Source organism: Grammomys surdaster, unplaced genomic scaffold, assembly GCF_004785775.1.
Source record: "Grammomys surdaster isolate TR1022 unplaced genomic scaffold, NIH_TR_1.0 170, whole genome shotgun sequence".
NCBI classification, from domain to species: domain Eukaryota; kingdom Metazoa; phylum Chordata; class Mammalia; order Rodentia; family Muridae; genus Grammomys; species Grammomys surdaster.
The window spans coordinates 23,907,727-23,922,155 of record NW_021604618.1 but is presented as its reverse complement, the minus strand read 5'-3'; the positions used below and the strand labels follow the sequence as shown (position 1 = coordinate 23,922,155).

The 14,429-nt window shown below is 47.9% G+C and overlaps 1 protein-coding gene across 4 annotated transcripts in view; it reads left to right on the top strand.

The window, feature by feature from the left end:
- Positions 1-14,429, top strand: part of Frmd5 (FERM domain containing 5) — a 254,279-nt gene that overhangs the window by 221,412 nt on the left and 18,438 nt on the right. For all 4 annotated transcript variants that reach the window (XM_028766914.1, XM_028766915.1, XM_028766916.1 and 1 more), the window contains 3 exons: positions 3,120-3,217; positions 5,542-5,665; positions 9,344-9,431. In XM_028766914.1, coding sequence (XP_028622747.1) covers positions 3,120-3,217; positions 5,542-5,665; positions 9,344-9,431 — 310 coding nt within the window. The remainder of the gene's footprint in view (positions 1-3,119; positions 3,218-5,541; positions 5,666-9,343; positions 9,432-14,429) is intronic.

Here is a 14,429-nt window from a genome sequence, read left to right as displayed (position 1 = left end):
CCTCGTGCGGTGGGAGTGCACTGGAGTCTCATGGGCATGAGCTTAATGATGCTGTGACCATGTAGGGTATGGTTTCAGCTCCAGGTCAACCCAAAACTTTCTGGATGCCAGTGTGGGAGAAAACCAAGGGGACCTCATGAAGATGTTGGTGGCTGATTCTGTGAGCTCATCCCTTCCTGCGTTCTAATAGCTAGTTTTCCTTCCCTCCATTTGCCTGGCATTGCAAGAGTTTTTGTTGCCTCACCCCTGAGGCTCCTACAGCTATCTTAACAACATCAGAAGCCAAAGGACTGCCAGCCACACAGAGATGCATATATCCCAGCTCACCAGAAAGGTCTGCCATGGGCCTACCCGTTGCACTGTAAAGCAGCAGTCTTCCGTGTGAGGAAGCCTGACGCCCTGCATACAGTGAGGATCAGAAACTCTAGAGCAGGTCTCTCAGCCCACAAGCGCACCTCTGCCGTGCTTCCCTAGGGGGGTGTTCTGCAGTCTAACATGGAGAATCACCGTCCAGATTTGAGGGTTCTGTTTGAAACGCCTCCATTAGTTCAGGATGTCCTGTCCCAGACTTCAGTCACAGATGAGCAGAGGGAAGGAATGAGATATGAATCTAAGCCCAGGAAGTGAGCAATGGTTGGGGGCAAAGGTTCGACCAGCATCCTGCCAAAACCTGGAGAAGGTAGGAGTTGGAACGGAGAGGCAGGGAAGTGCTCGCTCGCTCGCCTCTCCCACACTCCGTGTGGCATTTCACTGTGGGAAGCAGAGTGCAGACAGGCTGGGTTTGATAGATCTGTCTTAAGTAGTCATTCTGCATGACGCCAGTTTTTCTTGGCAAATATTTGGGCCAAGTGGGTTTGGTAAAGGAGAGGAAGGGCTCTTACAAACTCCCAGGCAGAACTCCTTCCTTTCCTTTGGCTTGGAGAGGGACCACATATTGACATGGTCACAATGATACTTTGGTCACAGGGGATACTTCTGCCTCTTATGTGCAAGTCACATGAGGAACTTGTATAAGGTACAGGCTCCATGTAATGCCAGTACTGCTGGTGGGGGCTGTACTTCAAGTAGCAAGGCTAGAGAGGGCCTTGGATGGCTGCTCGGTCTGGACAGGGTCTCCATTCTCAGTGCCCAGGGCTCACCACTCTCTACGTCCTCCAAAGGTTGTATTGTGGATGATTCTCTCTCTCTCTCTCTCTCTCTCTCTCTCTCTCTCTCTCTCTCTCTCTCTCTCTCAACCTCTCTCTCTCTCTCTCAACCTCTCTCAACCTCTCTCTCTCTCTCTCTCAACCTCTCTCTCTCTCTCTCTCTCTCTCTCTCTCTCTCTTTCTTTCTGTCTCTCTCTCCATTTTTACATGATTAACTGGACTCGTAATTCAGGCTGAATGTAAGACAGAGGAAATCAGTTCTCCAAAGAGGCCCTAAATTCTGCTGATCGAAGTCAGTGGGACTGAAGGGTACACAATAGTTGCCTTTGCTCCCCAGGGGTGCTGTAGTCATATGTGGCTCTAACAAAGTCCATCAGCCTTAGCTTAGGGTAACGGGCCGTCTCAGAACTTGTACGGGTTGAGAGTCCAGTAGCGTCCAGCTCAGGATCAGTCGTGAAGTGGCAGCAATTTTACTCATCTGAAGGCATTCAGGTAACTGATGGCAGAGAGCGTCTCCTCTTCACCAAGGGCCTTTCTGGAGGGGAGTGTGGGTATTCTCAAGAGAAGGAACAAAGTGGCTGTGTGGACTCTGTGATGAGCCACTCACTCCCGTTTTGTTGTGTCACTAACAGCAGATCACTAAGGCCCTCATTTACTCAAGAGGTGAGAAGTAAGCACTGTCTCATGAAACAAGTGTGTGAAAGATCCGAGGTTGTATTCTGGATCCTCCACAGGGGCCTCCTGGCCACGGGACTCAAGGGGCCGATGTACCTTGTAGCCTTGGGTCTGCTCTTGTTGGGAGACTTGTGAGATTGTGGTCCTCTGTCAGTACGCTCTTGGTAAAGACACTTCCAAACCATCCCACTGTGTCAGGGCCGTCCAACTGCTTAAGATACTTCAGAGCAGGTATAGAGTCAGAGGGCAGAATAATGCGGTGTTAAAGTGCCAGACTCAGAAGTCCTGACGTCATGACTGTGGATCTGGCCTTTGCCATTTAGTTGTGTGTCTGTGAGAAAACCACTAAAGCCTCAGCTTTAACTGGACAAAGTGGAGGTAATAATAGCGCCTATTTCAAAGTGATGGGTGTGAATTAAATGAGATACTAGATGTGAATCATGCAGCGTCTGCCCTACCAGATAGGAGCTCAGGGTAGGCACAGGCTCCTGGTCTTGATACCCTGCCTCTACCTCACACGTACATTCTGTGTTTGAAGAGATGTTAGCCACAGGCTCCTGCTTTTATGCTCTGACATGAGTACTACTCCTTACATTTTTAATTAATTGTTTTATTTTAAAGTGTGTGTGGGGGGGGTGTGGGGGTGTATGTATATGTGTGTATAAGAGGGTGTCTGTCAAGATGTCAGATACCCTGGAACTAGAGTTCAACAGGTTGTGAGCCACCCAACATGAATTCTGGGAACCAAGCATGAACAGTAGATGTTCTTAACCACCAAGCCATTTCGGCAGCTTCTCACGTCTCACTTTTATTTGGATTTGGAGAGAACTGATTGGCTTCTGTCAATCATCTGCAGGGGGACATCTGTTGAGAGCCCTGCCTGATCTCTTCCTTTACCCACCATTCCACTCTAGAGGCCAAGACAGGCCCAATTTCCCCATGTCTGACAGCACAGTTTTTCCTGGTTGTAACAGACCACCAGAGGCTGGCTCCCTCTAGATCCCAGCACTGTGGAGGTGGTGTGGAACGGGGGATTGGAGGACACTTATACCCGGAATTGATATGTCTATGTTAAACCATAGAAGAAAGTTTTTGATCTGAACCTTAAACAATTAACAGCGCAGAGCAAAGTATCTGAGAGCCTGCAAGGAAATGTAAAATGCATTTGTTTTATGGTATGAAAAAAATTAATGTAGGAAAAACGCCCTGACAAGGATTTTGATGGACTAATATTACATATTTGTGTCTTTAAAGCAATGAAAGCAATCCTTTCTAGTTCATTCTCTGTTGTCTCCACAGGTACTTAGTCTTCCTGCAGATCAAAAGGGATCTCTACCACGGCCGTCTTCTCTGTAAAACGTCGGATGCTGCCTTGTTAGCGGCCTATATCCTTCAAGGTAATGACTTTGGACAGAATAAATTTGCTTTTCATGCTAAGTCCTGATTATATTCTTCCATTTACCACAGATGACGATTTCTTAGATCAAAACAGCTTCTAACTTGAAGCAGTGTCTGAGTTAAAGGATTTTGCTTGGGCCATCCAGAGCCAAAGAGCCCAGCGCCCTCCCACACCCAAGGCCCCATGGCTAGTCCCCTGAGACACCGTGACCTTTGCAGGCTTGTGCTGCACCCTGCATGCTAATGTTTCTGCGATATTGAGAGTAATCGAGAATCACCTGCTCCCACGCCCCTGTGACTCACTGAGGTCCGAGACATTATGGGATCCTGGTGTCTATTTTGCAGAGCTCTCAGCTGAGAGTGTTCAATGTTTTGAGTATTCTCAAGTGAGAAGCCATTTCTTGATGCTAACAAGGAAGAGCTGAGCCCCTTGCTGCTGGTTTCCAGACCAGCTGTGGTAACCTGTCAGGTGTGTGGGCCATCTGCCAGGCCCTTCTCTCACAAAATGCTGAGGGCACTCAAGAGCCACCTCAGAATCATCTTAGTCCTCCTGCCTAAAGCTGTCATTAACCTCAAGATTGTTTTGGATGTAAAACCATGAAGTTTTCATTAAAAACATGAACCCCAGATTATGAGTCAGGGTACTCTCAGAAGCAACTAACGGAGAACCTGCAAAGAGCTTGCTGGCAGGAGAAATGTCAGACCTGTGGTAAGAGGGGCTCCGGCTCTGAGGGGGCCATTCCAGTACCACTCTCATGGGGACTGTACCAGGAGCTCGTGCCTCCTGAGGCACCCAGAGAGTCCCCCTTTCTTTTTGAAAGGAAGCCTGGCCTGTTCTGGTTGCCATATTAATTTTTTTTAACAAAGTCATTTCCTCAGGTCCACCCTGATAATTATATCAAAATTTTTTTTTTCAAAAAAGTATTTGGTGGCCAACATCAACATTTTCCCCTTGAAGCTTTTCAAATAAAATCAAAGTAAATGACCTCAAGGTTCAAGGTCACTCTTACCTCAAGGAAAGCAATCTCTTTTGTTAAACAACAGAAATATCCAAGGAATTTGGAGTTTGGCTGGGTTTTTGGTTCGTGGTTTTTGTTTTTTGCTTTTGAATTATAGTCTCACTGTGTTGTCCAAGCTAGACTTGAATTCCTGGGCTCAAGTGATTGATTCTCCTGCCTCAGACTCCCCAGTACTTGGGGCTACAGACATCTATCACTACCCCACTCAGCCCTGGGTAACTTGGAATGTGCCATAATTGCAGTGGCAAGCACTGTGCCCAGCTGTGACATGGACTGGACTGGTACTAGAATGGCCCCCTCAGAGCCGGAGCTCCTCTTACCACAGGTCTGACATTTCTCCTGCCAGCAAGTTCTTTGCAAGTTCTCTGTTAGTTGCTTCTGAGAGTACCCTGACTCATAATCTGGGGTTCAGGCTTTTAATGGAAACTTCATGGTTTTACCCCGACTCTCAATCGGTGTAAGCACAGGACCCAGAGCACTGTGCCTTGCTGTCCTCCCAGTATTCGATCTGCCTCAGCTGTGGGATCTCCAAGAGAAGGAAAGGGACAGCCAGGAAGCTGCTGAAAGCTCCTCTTTCCTTTTCTGAGCTACCATTCAGGTGGGGCACCTTATGTGGAGAAAGCTGGTTTCCAACTGGGTGAACAAAAGACAGTGTTCACATGAGCTCCCAGAGACCCCACAGCTGTAGACATGAACTTCCTGGGGGGTGGCACTGGGCACAGGATTGGAAATTTAACCGTAGAATCCGGTGCTCCTGTACTTGGTTCCTGGGTTATAACCACTTCCATAGCGGCAGGGTCTTAGAAGGGCCTGCCTGGTGAGCCCATCATGACCGCCTGGTGAGCCCACCGTGACCGCCTGGTGAGCCCACCGTGACCGCTGAATCCATTCATCATAGTCTATGTGGACTGAGGGTTGAGTGCTGGACTGGGATGGAGACTCAGCACCTTCTCTTGCGCCTACTAAGACCTTCAGGATGGGATCTGGATATCTAACCTGGCTCACAGGAGTTCCTGTCATCCTGGCCACGCCCACTGTGTGCTGCTGCCACACAGCGCATGGCTCCCAAGCCTTCCTGAATGGCTGAGGAGCGTACTACGGGCTTCTGCTCCTTTGTGACACATTTACTTGTGGCCTCAGAGAACAGGGTCCGTCGTACTATCTCTGCTTTGACTTAAATATCAACCCAGAGTGTACAGTGGAGAAAGGAAGGCACACGTCCCCTCCCTGTGGACCTGCCTTCTTACCTCAGCCTCTGAGCTGTGTGCTAATCTTGTTGTTTTCTTTTCCCTGCCTTTGAAAAGCGGAGATTGGGGATTATGACCCGGGAAAGCACCCTGAAGGCTACAGCTCCAAGTTCCAATTTTTCCCGAAACATTCAGAGAAACTGGAAAAGAAAATTGCCGAGATTCACAAGACGGAACTCAGGTACGTGACACTCTCTCGGGGCCCTGGCCACTGGGCATACAGCTCTGGGCATTGTTCTCTGCTCTCAGAGAGTGGTGCTCCCAGCAGTGGTGATCCAGGAGTCTAATTTTCAGGGATCCACTGTCAGCACAGCCTTCTCCTAGTGAGGCTAAACTCCTCCCCAAGAGCAGTTTAGGCTAGGGCTTAAATACAACACTCCAGTCTACAGCCAAACCATTTTTAATGTGACCTATCTTGTCTCCTCTTGAAAGCTAAGCATGATCAAGCCTGGCTATTGTCTTAGACGGGAGATGATAAACTGCCTGGGCCTCCCTGACTTATGTCTAGGACATTGGTTTGGAGATTATAGCTTCAGCACACCCTGAGACTCCTGCACCAGAGATGCAGTGGCTGTTCTTCAGCCTGGCTTAGCCTACCCATATTATGCAGAACCATAAACAACATTAATGCAGCCTTTCACCCACGTGAAGTAGGCTTTCTGTAGAGAGTGATTTTAAAGATCAACGGTAGAGTGTCTGGACGCTACATCATATATGATGATAGAACACAGGTTTCCAAGACAGAAACAAAGGAATGCTGTCAACTAACAAGACGCTGGCTCACCATTTTAACATATTACAATTTCATTTTCCTTTTAGGACTTTGAATTTATTAAGACAATTAAGCAATAATCAAAAAATGTATTAACCATCATATAAAAGATAGATTAAATTTAAACTACACTTAAGAATTTTGTTTATTTTTATTTTTCTTTATTATTTTCTTAAATAAAGAAATAAAGACACTATAAAAAGAAGCAAAGTAAGAATAAAGTCACAAATTGTAGCCACACTCTGAGTCACTCACAGAAGAATGTCCTAGGAGGAAATAACTAAACCAATTCTGTGTGTCTGTGGGAGAACTGGAAATAGAGCAGTGGATAAGAATGGGAATTTATTCACTGCAAATTCTTAACCTGTAGTAAGGTTCATGAATTTCCTGTTCTGAGACAGGACTGTGCTGGGGTGGGGCGGGGTGCTTCTCATAATACTGAACTTAAGCCAGAGTCTACCACACCAAGACCTTGCCCGTGCCCCCAAAACCTTCATCTTCACTCAAAGGTTTTATGAACAAACATAACCCAAAGCCTCCTTAGCATTTGCAGACTGTCAGTGTCTGATGTGACCAGACCTTCTCAATGTAGAGCCTAGCGGTTCATGCTTTCACTGTTAGGGAAATGGTGACCCCTTGTGGTAAACATCAGAATGACACAGACCTGCTTGTGGGCTCTCATCAAGGATGTGTGCTGGCTGCCCAGAGGGTAGGATATTAGGGTAATGGGGGCCTTTCTGCAAGTAAGTTCAAAGCAGGGGATTCCTCAAGAAATGATGCCTACTGTGAAGATCCTGGAGATCTGAGGTTAACCAGTTCCTTCAGCACAAATGAAGATGCTCCTAGAACACAGCCATGTGCCAAGCCATGTGCCTGGCACTCGGGCATTTTCCAAACACCTCATTGCATCTCAGGTTTGTTGGTAGATGTAGGGGGTCTGCCTTCACCCTGATACCTACAGACACAGGTTCTGCCTCGCTCTCACAGTGTGAAAATGCCCGAGCTGTCTTACTTTCTGCAACTTTGGCAGCTCCCGTGGGCACAGGCTGTGGACTTGTTTCTTGATCTACTTTCCAGAAGTGGCACACAGGCTGGCACATCCCAGCACCATGGGACAGCTGCCTCCTCAGGGGAACACCTGAGGGAGCCTGGCCTGCTTCTCGCTTGGGTGGGCTTGCTTCCTGCCCTGCCATATGACTTTAGGCAAACGATATATTTAGTAATGAACAATTTCTGTTCCTGCCCACCAGCCTTCAGAGCTGATGACTTCACAAGCTGCCCTCCCCACTCAGTCTGCTTTCCCAGGACTCTGCATGAAGATGAGCCCAGAGCCACTGCCACCACTGACTCTGTGGTAGCTTCATCTACATGTTCCAGGAGGCAGGCAGGAAGAGGGCCATGCCAAGGCCTCTTCAGACAGCTAGAGCGGTTTGTTTCCATTAATAGGATGGAGAGCTGTGGGGTGTAGAAGCATGGCAGCGCCTCCTACCGCTTCTCCTGAGAGCCCCACATTCCTGTGCCCTTTTGGCCGATAGATAGGGTTGAGTGGTACCCCAGTATACACTGAACCCTTTGTATGCTGGCCCATGTCACATCACTGATAAGAAAGATGTGTGCAGTAGCCAATCTACAGACATGCTGTCCCCTATCTCTGCAGTACTGCAGATTGTAAAATACCACAAAATCATTATCTCTGAAATCTCATCCACTGAGTATGGTAACAAATGCCTTTAATTGTAGCACTTAGGAAGGAGAGGCAGGCAGATCTTTATGAGTTCAAGAACAGCCTATCCAAAGTGAGTTCCAGGACAGCCAAGAACATTGTGAGATTCTGTCTGCTCCAGCAGACTGTAACCTCAGAGCAGTCCCTCCTGCTCCTTGCTCTTCATACCGAGCCTACTCAACTCATGTAGCCTGCTTCACTTTGAGTTGTTTTTTTTTTTTTAGTTTTAATTTTTATTTGTGCATGTGGATACTTTGCCTGCATGGATGTCTGTGTACCATGTGTGCACAGAGCAGTCTGAGGTCAGAAGACACAAGATCCCCTGGGACTGTGAGCTGCCATATGGGTGCCACCCAGGTCATCTGGAATAGCAACCAGTGCTCCTGACTGCTGCTATCCCTCCAGCTCTCACTCTGAAATTTAACCTTAGACTTTGTTGTGCCAGGAAGCAGTCATGAAGCTCAAAAGACCACCAAGGAGCTGTTTCCAATGTAATAGCTTTAGGGTCCTTTATTATATATAAGCTCGGGCTTGGACTCTCCTCCCACCCAACCCTGACACAGCAGGATGGGAAGGGAAGAAGGAGCCGCCTTGAACTCTCAGCAGGACAAAGTTTTACAGGGAATGGGAATAAGTAAGGGGGGGGGGGAGATCCAGCCTGGCAAGTATCTAACTGAATGTCTATTGTCAGCAGACAGGTGGATGCTCTGAAGCAAGACCATGAACAATCACAAACGGTCTGAAAGTACATCGGAAACAATCAGACTAATCTTTGATTAACTGTCGCTAGGAAGTAGCTAAGGAGTCACTCTGGCCAAGGACAAGCTGTGGAGTCCTTCCTGTACTTGGGTGCAGCTTGAGTTCAGCTGCGGATCAAGTTCTCAGACTTTTTTTTTTTCTTTTTAAGAAAGGAGGCCCAGGATGGAGTAGGTTTGGCCTCTCACCTCGAGTCTCTAAAGTCAGTCCTACAACCAAGCTGAACACTCTGTGGCCAGAATGAGAGTGTGTGGCCTCCTCGCAGTGGGAGTGGCAAAGCCTTCTCCCACCCAAGGAGAGACTCGGAGAGAGGGCAAAGCTTTCCTCGGGGTCAAGTGAAACTGTTGACAGTGTGTATAGAAAATGTCCCCAGTAGCTTTCTTCCACGAGGTGTTTACAGCCTGAAAATGGTCCTCCTACAGAGACTTCTCCTAGCAAGACTAGCTAACCTTGCCTCTACCATTCAGCTGTATAGAATAAATAGGCTGCGATTCCAAGGTGCTGCCGCTGCACCACCAGAGAGCCCAGCCACTCACTTCTTAACAGGGAGTTCACCCCTGAGGAACTGCTGGGACCAGAGCTCTGAGACCATCTCCTTTTTGTTCCAGTGGTCAATCACCAGCAACATCTGAGCTGAATTTCTTAAGAAAGGCCCAGACGTTAGAGACCTATGGAGTGGACCCTCACCCATGTAAGGTAAGACTCCCCTCCTTGGTCTTCAATGACTGTGTCTCCTGTATCGAAGCACAGAGAGTATCTATGGGCCCCTCAGTGTACAGGAGCACCTCTGCCTGCGTTGATGCCCTGTTAACCCCTCCCCCCACCCCACCTCCGATTCAACACTGCTACATCACTGTCAGAAGATCCCAGAGAAAGGCAATCTAAATAACAAATCCAAACCCAGTGCCCAGCTTTGGCAGCTGTGGGTAATTTGGTGAAAATCAATAGAAAGGACATGGGGAGAGCCCCCCACAGGGAACAATCAGCAGCCGTCAGCAACTGTCCACCCTTTACTGACCCATAATCTAGTTTCTTTCCGAGAGTGGGTTTTATTGTCGATAGTGGCACAAGTCACCACATGGGACTGCAATTTGATTCCATTATGCACCTGTGAGAGTAAAGCAGGCCCCAAGCAGGGACAGTGCACCCAGGAAACTTCTTTAATTACTCACATGTTCCCCGGGTTTCAGAGATGAATTTGGCAAGCCCACCTCTGAAAGCAATGCGATCCACAGCCTTTCCCGGCTCTGGCCACTTCCACTACGGCTCACATCCCTGTTGTTCTACATGCTGATCACTGCCTGTCTTAGCTCAGTTTTGTATCCTTTTCATTCCGGGAAAGGCTGCAGTACCAGCAGAGCAGCTCTAAGACTGAGTGGAACAAGATCAGGGGTCTTCCTCCAGCTGAAGGGACGCTGTAACAAAAGAGCGGATGTGTTCCTCTCTTAGGGCCTCTGTAACAACGTTGCAAACATTGACTTAAACAGTGCAGACAGACACATTGCCTCTGTGCAAGAGGCTGCAAGTGTGGCTCCCTGGTGCTGATGGGGTCAGTTCCTTCTGAGAGCCCTGAGAAAAGCATGTATTCCAGCCATCTCAGCTTGATGACAGTCACCCTCCTTCATCTTGGGTCTTGTCTCCCCTCCGCTGTATCAGTGTCTAAATCTCCCCTCTTTGAGAAGGACACCAGTTAATACTGGACTGGGGCTCCATCTCACAGCCTCAGCTTAATTTTACTCTCTAAAGACCCTATCTCAAAATAATGTCACACTCCCAGTCCTTGGAGCTAGGAAATCTGAAGCTAATTGTGTAGCCCAGGATAGTCTCAAACTATTGATCACAAACCTCCAGCCTCTGCATCTTCAGCATATCCTACCAGTGTGAGCCATCACAACCAATGTAACCAGTTTTGTTATAGACAGGACATATTTAGGAAGCCTTGATAATTCTTATATCATGATTAAATAAGGTCTTATATCATCTATAAATACATGTGTGAATGTGCCCATGACTGCTGGCCCTGAGAACATAGGCCTGTCTGGCAGTGAGCTGCCTAGTGGGAAGGGGACTAGGTGGGGGGAGAAGGTTTGCATTTCAGAACCTTCCCTATTGCACAGAAAAGCTGTCCTAAAGATAGGTGTGGTCGTTAGAAGGTAGCGGATCATCTCAGTGTCAGAGTCTAGGCCCCTTGAGGAGTCCTTGAGGAGTAAGACTCACAACACACAGAGGTAGGTAGGCAGTGCCTCAGAGCATGTCAGTTGACCTCGGTCGGGTAGGTGCCATGGACTCCTGGCTCAGCCTTGACTTTGACATGTTTGTCCATCATGGACACTCAGAGGTTGAAGAGGCTGCAAAAAGGAACCAGCCTCTCTTCTCTGTGTGTGGCCCAATCCCACGTGCCATAGCTTTTCAACTCTTATAAAGAAGGGAGAAGAGAATGTACATGAGCTGCTTCCTATCCGGAGTTAGTGAGTCCTTTTCTGTTAATCTTTACTGACTCTTCAGCCAGTCTTGGGAAGGCAGTTTTCTCCCTGTTTTATAGAAAGTTGATGTACTAGAAAGCCATAGTTCATAAGGCCCTAAGAGACAGAGCAAAACTTTGAACTCGGATCATTTCCACTGTTGTGTAGCTGTATAGGAGAGAAGCCTGAGAGACTTTCTGTGGGGAAAGGGAGAGACTTTTATCCCACATTCCCAGTCCTGGGCCTCCTGCTCATCTGGGTTATCCCAGGGCCCCACTGCAGACTCCACACTTGACCCTCAGGTCCCTTGATTAGGCCCTGGCAGTGTTTCCTCAGTCCTCCAAGGCAGGGAGCAATTCAGAAGTCCTCACTTTTATCATTAAGTGGCCTCTCTTCGGTGATGTGCTACGAGGCACCCCCTTAATGTGGCTACTAGGAGAGCTGGAATAAGCTGGCACAGTCTGCGTAATAAATTCTGATGATTTCTATTAACAGGGAGGCAATTACTGGGCCCAGGGAATCTGGGCCATGCAGCCCCAGGGAGGACTGCAGAGGGATCGTTTTGATAATTAAATGAGAGTGGACGGCTTCGGCCGGGCTCTGCTCTCCTGCACCGATTAAGAAGCTAACGTTGGTCTCGTGCTGATGGTTGCTTTCTGCCCGTATCCTTGTCTGATCCTAGGCCCAGAGGGAGGCTGCCTCCGGGTGTCTGGATCAAACAGCCTGGCAGGCACCACCCACCTCTGACCATTCCCTGGGTCTCACCTCCTACTGTGTCACAGCCTCCAACCCCTTCCTTAATACCCACTTGAAGTTCATGACCATCCAGAGCTTCCTGCTTGAAGATCTGCATCTACACTCGTTTCTTAACTACAAAACCTTAGCTGTCAATATCAAAGATCAAATGTTGGGGTTCTGTCTGAAGTTCAGGAGTCTCGATAGCTGTGCTCGTGTTGACACAGCCACTAATGTACATGGTCACCCACTATGCAGAACTTCTGAGGTAACAGCCCTACCTAAAATGTGGAGAAACTAAGGGACTTAGCTACAGTCACGCAGTGCAGCCAGACCTGGACCTAACAGGGCTGTGGCACAGGTGACTTTCTGCCCTATTGCTGATGTGCTAGCAAGGACAGAGACAGCAGAGGCCTCCCAGCCACCCGGCTTCCTCACTCCACTTTCTTTCTCCAGGCCTGACCCTCCCATCCCGCGGTTTTCAGCTTGTGGGTCACAATCCCTTTAGGGTGACCCTTTCATAGAGGTCGCCCAAGACCATTGGAAAACACAGATATCTGTGCCAGAGTGGCAAGCTCTAGAGATTAGTAACTTACATTACAATTCATAACAGTAGCTAAATTATAGTTGTAAAGTAGCAACCAAATGACTTTATGGTTGGGGGTCACCAAATATGTGGAACTGTGTTAAAAGGTCACGGGGTCAGGAAGGTTGAGAATCACTGCCCTAGCTGTTCTTCCTTCTAGACCCTTCTGTGCCTCGGAATGCTTTATGAGACGCCCTTTCCACCTCTACTCCAGCCTTCCCTTATCCCTATAAATATGTACTTCCCCTGCTTAGCCCAGTGTCCACACTGGCCCACATCGCTGTCTTACACTATTTCTGCTGAATATTCCTGTAGCCTGTTCTACACACGTGCAGACACAATGAAGTCATGCCTCTTTCATCCCTTATCTGTGGGTCCACCCTGCACAGGGACAGAAAGCTTTCCAGTATCCACCCTCTATCTTAGATTGGCTGCCATGTTTATGCCAATTCACTCAAGTTAGGCCTGCCACCTCGTTCGTGGCAGGCAGGAACCATGTTTGTGTGCTGTGCCTTGTACTTGTATGCTGTTAATCACCTCCAAGCACTGGTGACAGGCAGGAGGAAGCCTTATGTCTTCTTTTAAAAGCCCTTCGCTGAGCCCTTGAATTAAATGACCCTGTGCTTTACGGCCAAGTGTCTGGCTCTCCACAGCCCAGAGGAAATGATAGTGATGAAATTAGTCCAAAAGCCTTGGAAAGCACAAATATTCCAGATGCTCACACTTGCAAACCTGACTCCATGAGGCAGCTTTAAGGCAAATGCTTTTTCCCTTGAGGTAAGGCTCACTGGACCCTTCAGAGGATCCCCTGTCTCTCAGGCCACTCAGGCTAAATATCTGTGCCAGGATGTCAAGCTCCGAAGCTGAGAGAAACCAGAACTGCCCACTTGATGGCAAGGTTTTCCAGAAATCTCCATTATCACTCACATATCCTAAAAGCAAATGCTAACCCAATGTCTTGATCCAAAGGAAACTGAGAAGTCCTCCACTAAGCAACCTCTTCCACTGGCATCCTCCACTTGAGGGTACCAGGCCCCATGTTTTCTGATGCACCTTCACCCCGCTTGCTCAGCAAAATCCCCAGCCTGGTGCTGACAGACTTGGGCAGTTCTGCTCAGCCAGTTGCTGCTGCTTGTGTCTTCATCTAAACTTCCCTGACGTATTAATCCCATGGTATTATGTATACAGAGACAATGATAAGCTGCCTCTGTTAGCTGGTTTGTTTTGGCAGTGCTTGGGATGGAAGCTAGGGATTTACACATGCTAGGCAAGTGTTCTGCTGATGAATTGAATCCCCAATCCTCTAACTTCCTACTAAGTTACCCACACTGTCTTGAAGTTACTCTGTAGCCTAGGCAGACCTTTAATTTAGGTTCTTCCTACCTCAGCCTTGGATTACAGGCCTGATTAGTAACTGTTTATACACACACACACACTTCACCTACCATAAAATTACACCCTTTTCAGTTTTGTAGTCAGTGGTTTTTAGTATATTCACAGTCACCCCTACCATCTAACTTTAGAATACTTTTATGATCCCCAGAAAGGTCCAGCCATGTTGTATATGTGAGTACCTCAGTCGTCTTTACTGCTGATGACTATCGGCACCACTATCTACCGCTTGATTATCTGCCTATTGACTGATGAACATTTTTCTCTGCAGCTGGACTGGGCTGCTCACATTGTTTGGCTACCCTAAATAGCTATAGTATTAACACTCATGCACCTATAGACATGTTAAAATTCTCTTGGGCATATCCCTAAAAGTGGAATTGTTGGGTCATGCAGTAACTCTGTATCTAACCATTTGGAAAAATTTCCCAACTATTTCCCAAAGTGACTGTGCTATTTTAAAAGCCTGCCAGCAATACAATGGTCTTGACCTTCTCTCTGGCTGTGTATATCAGCCTA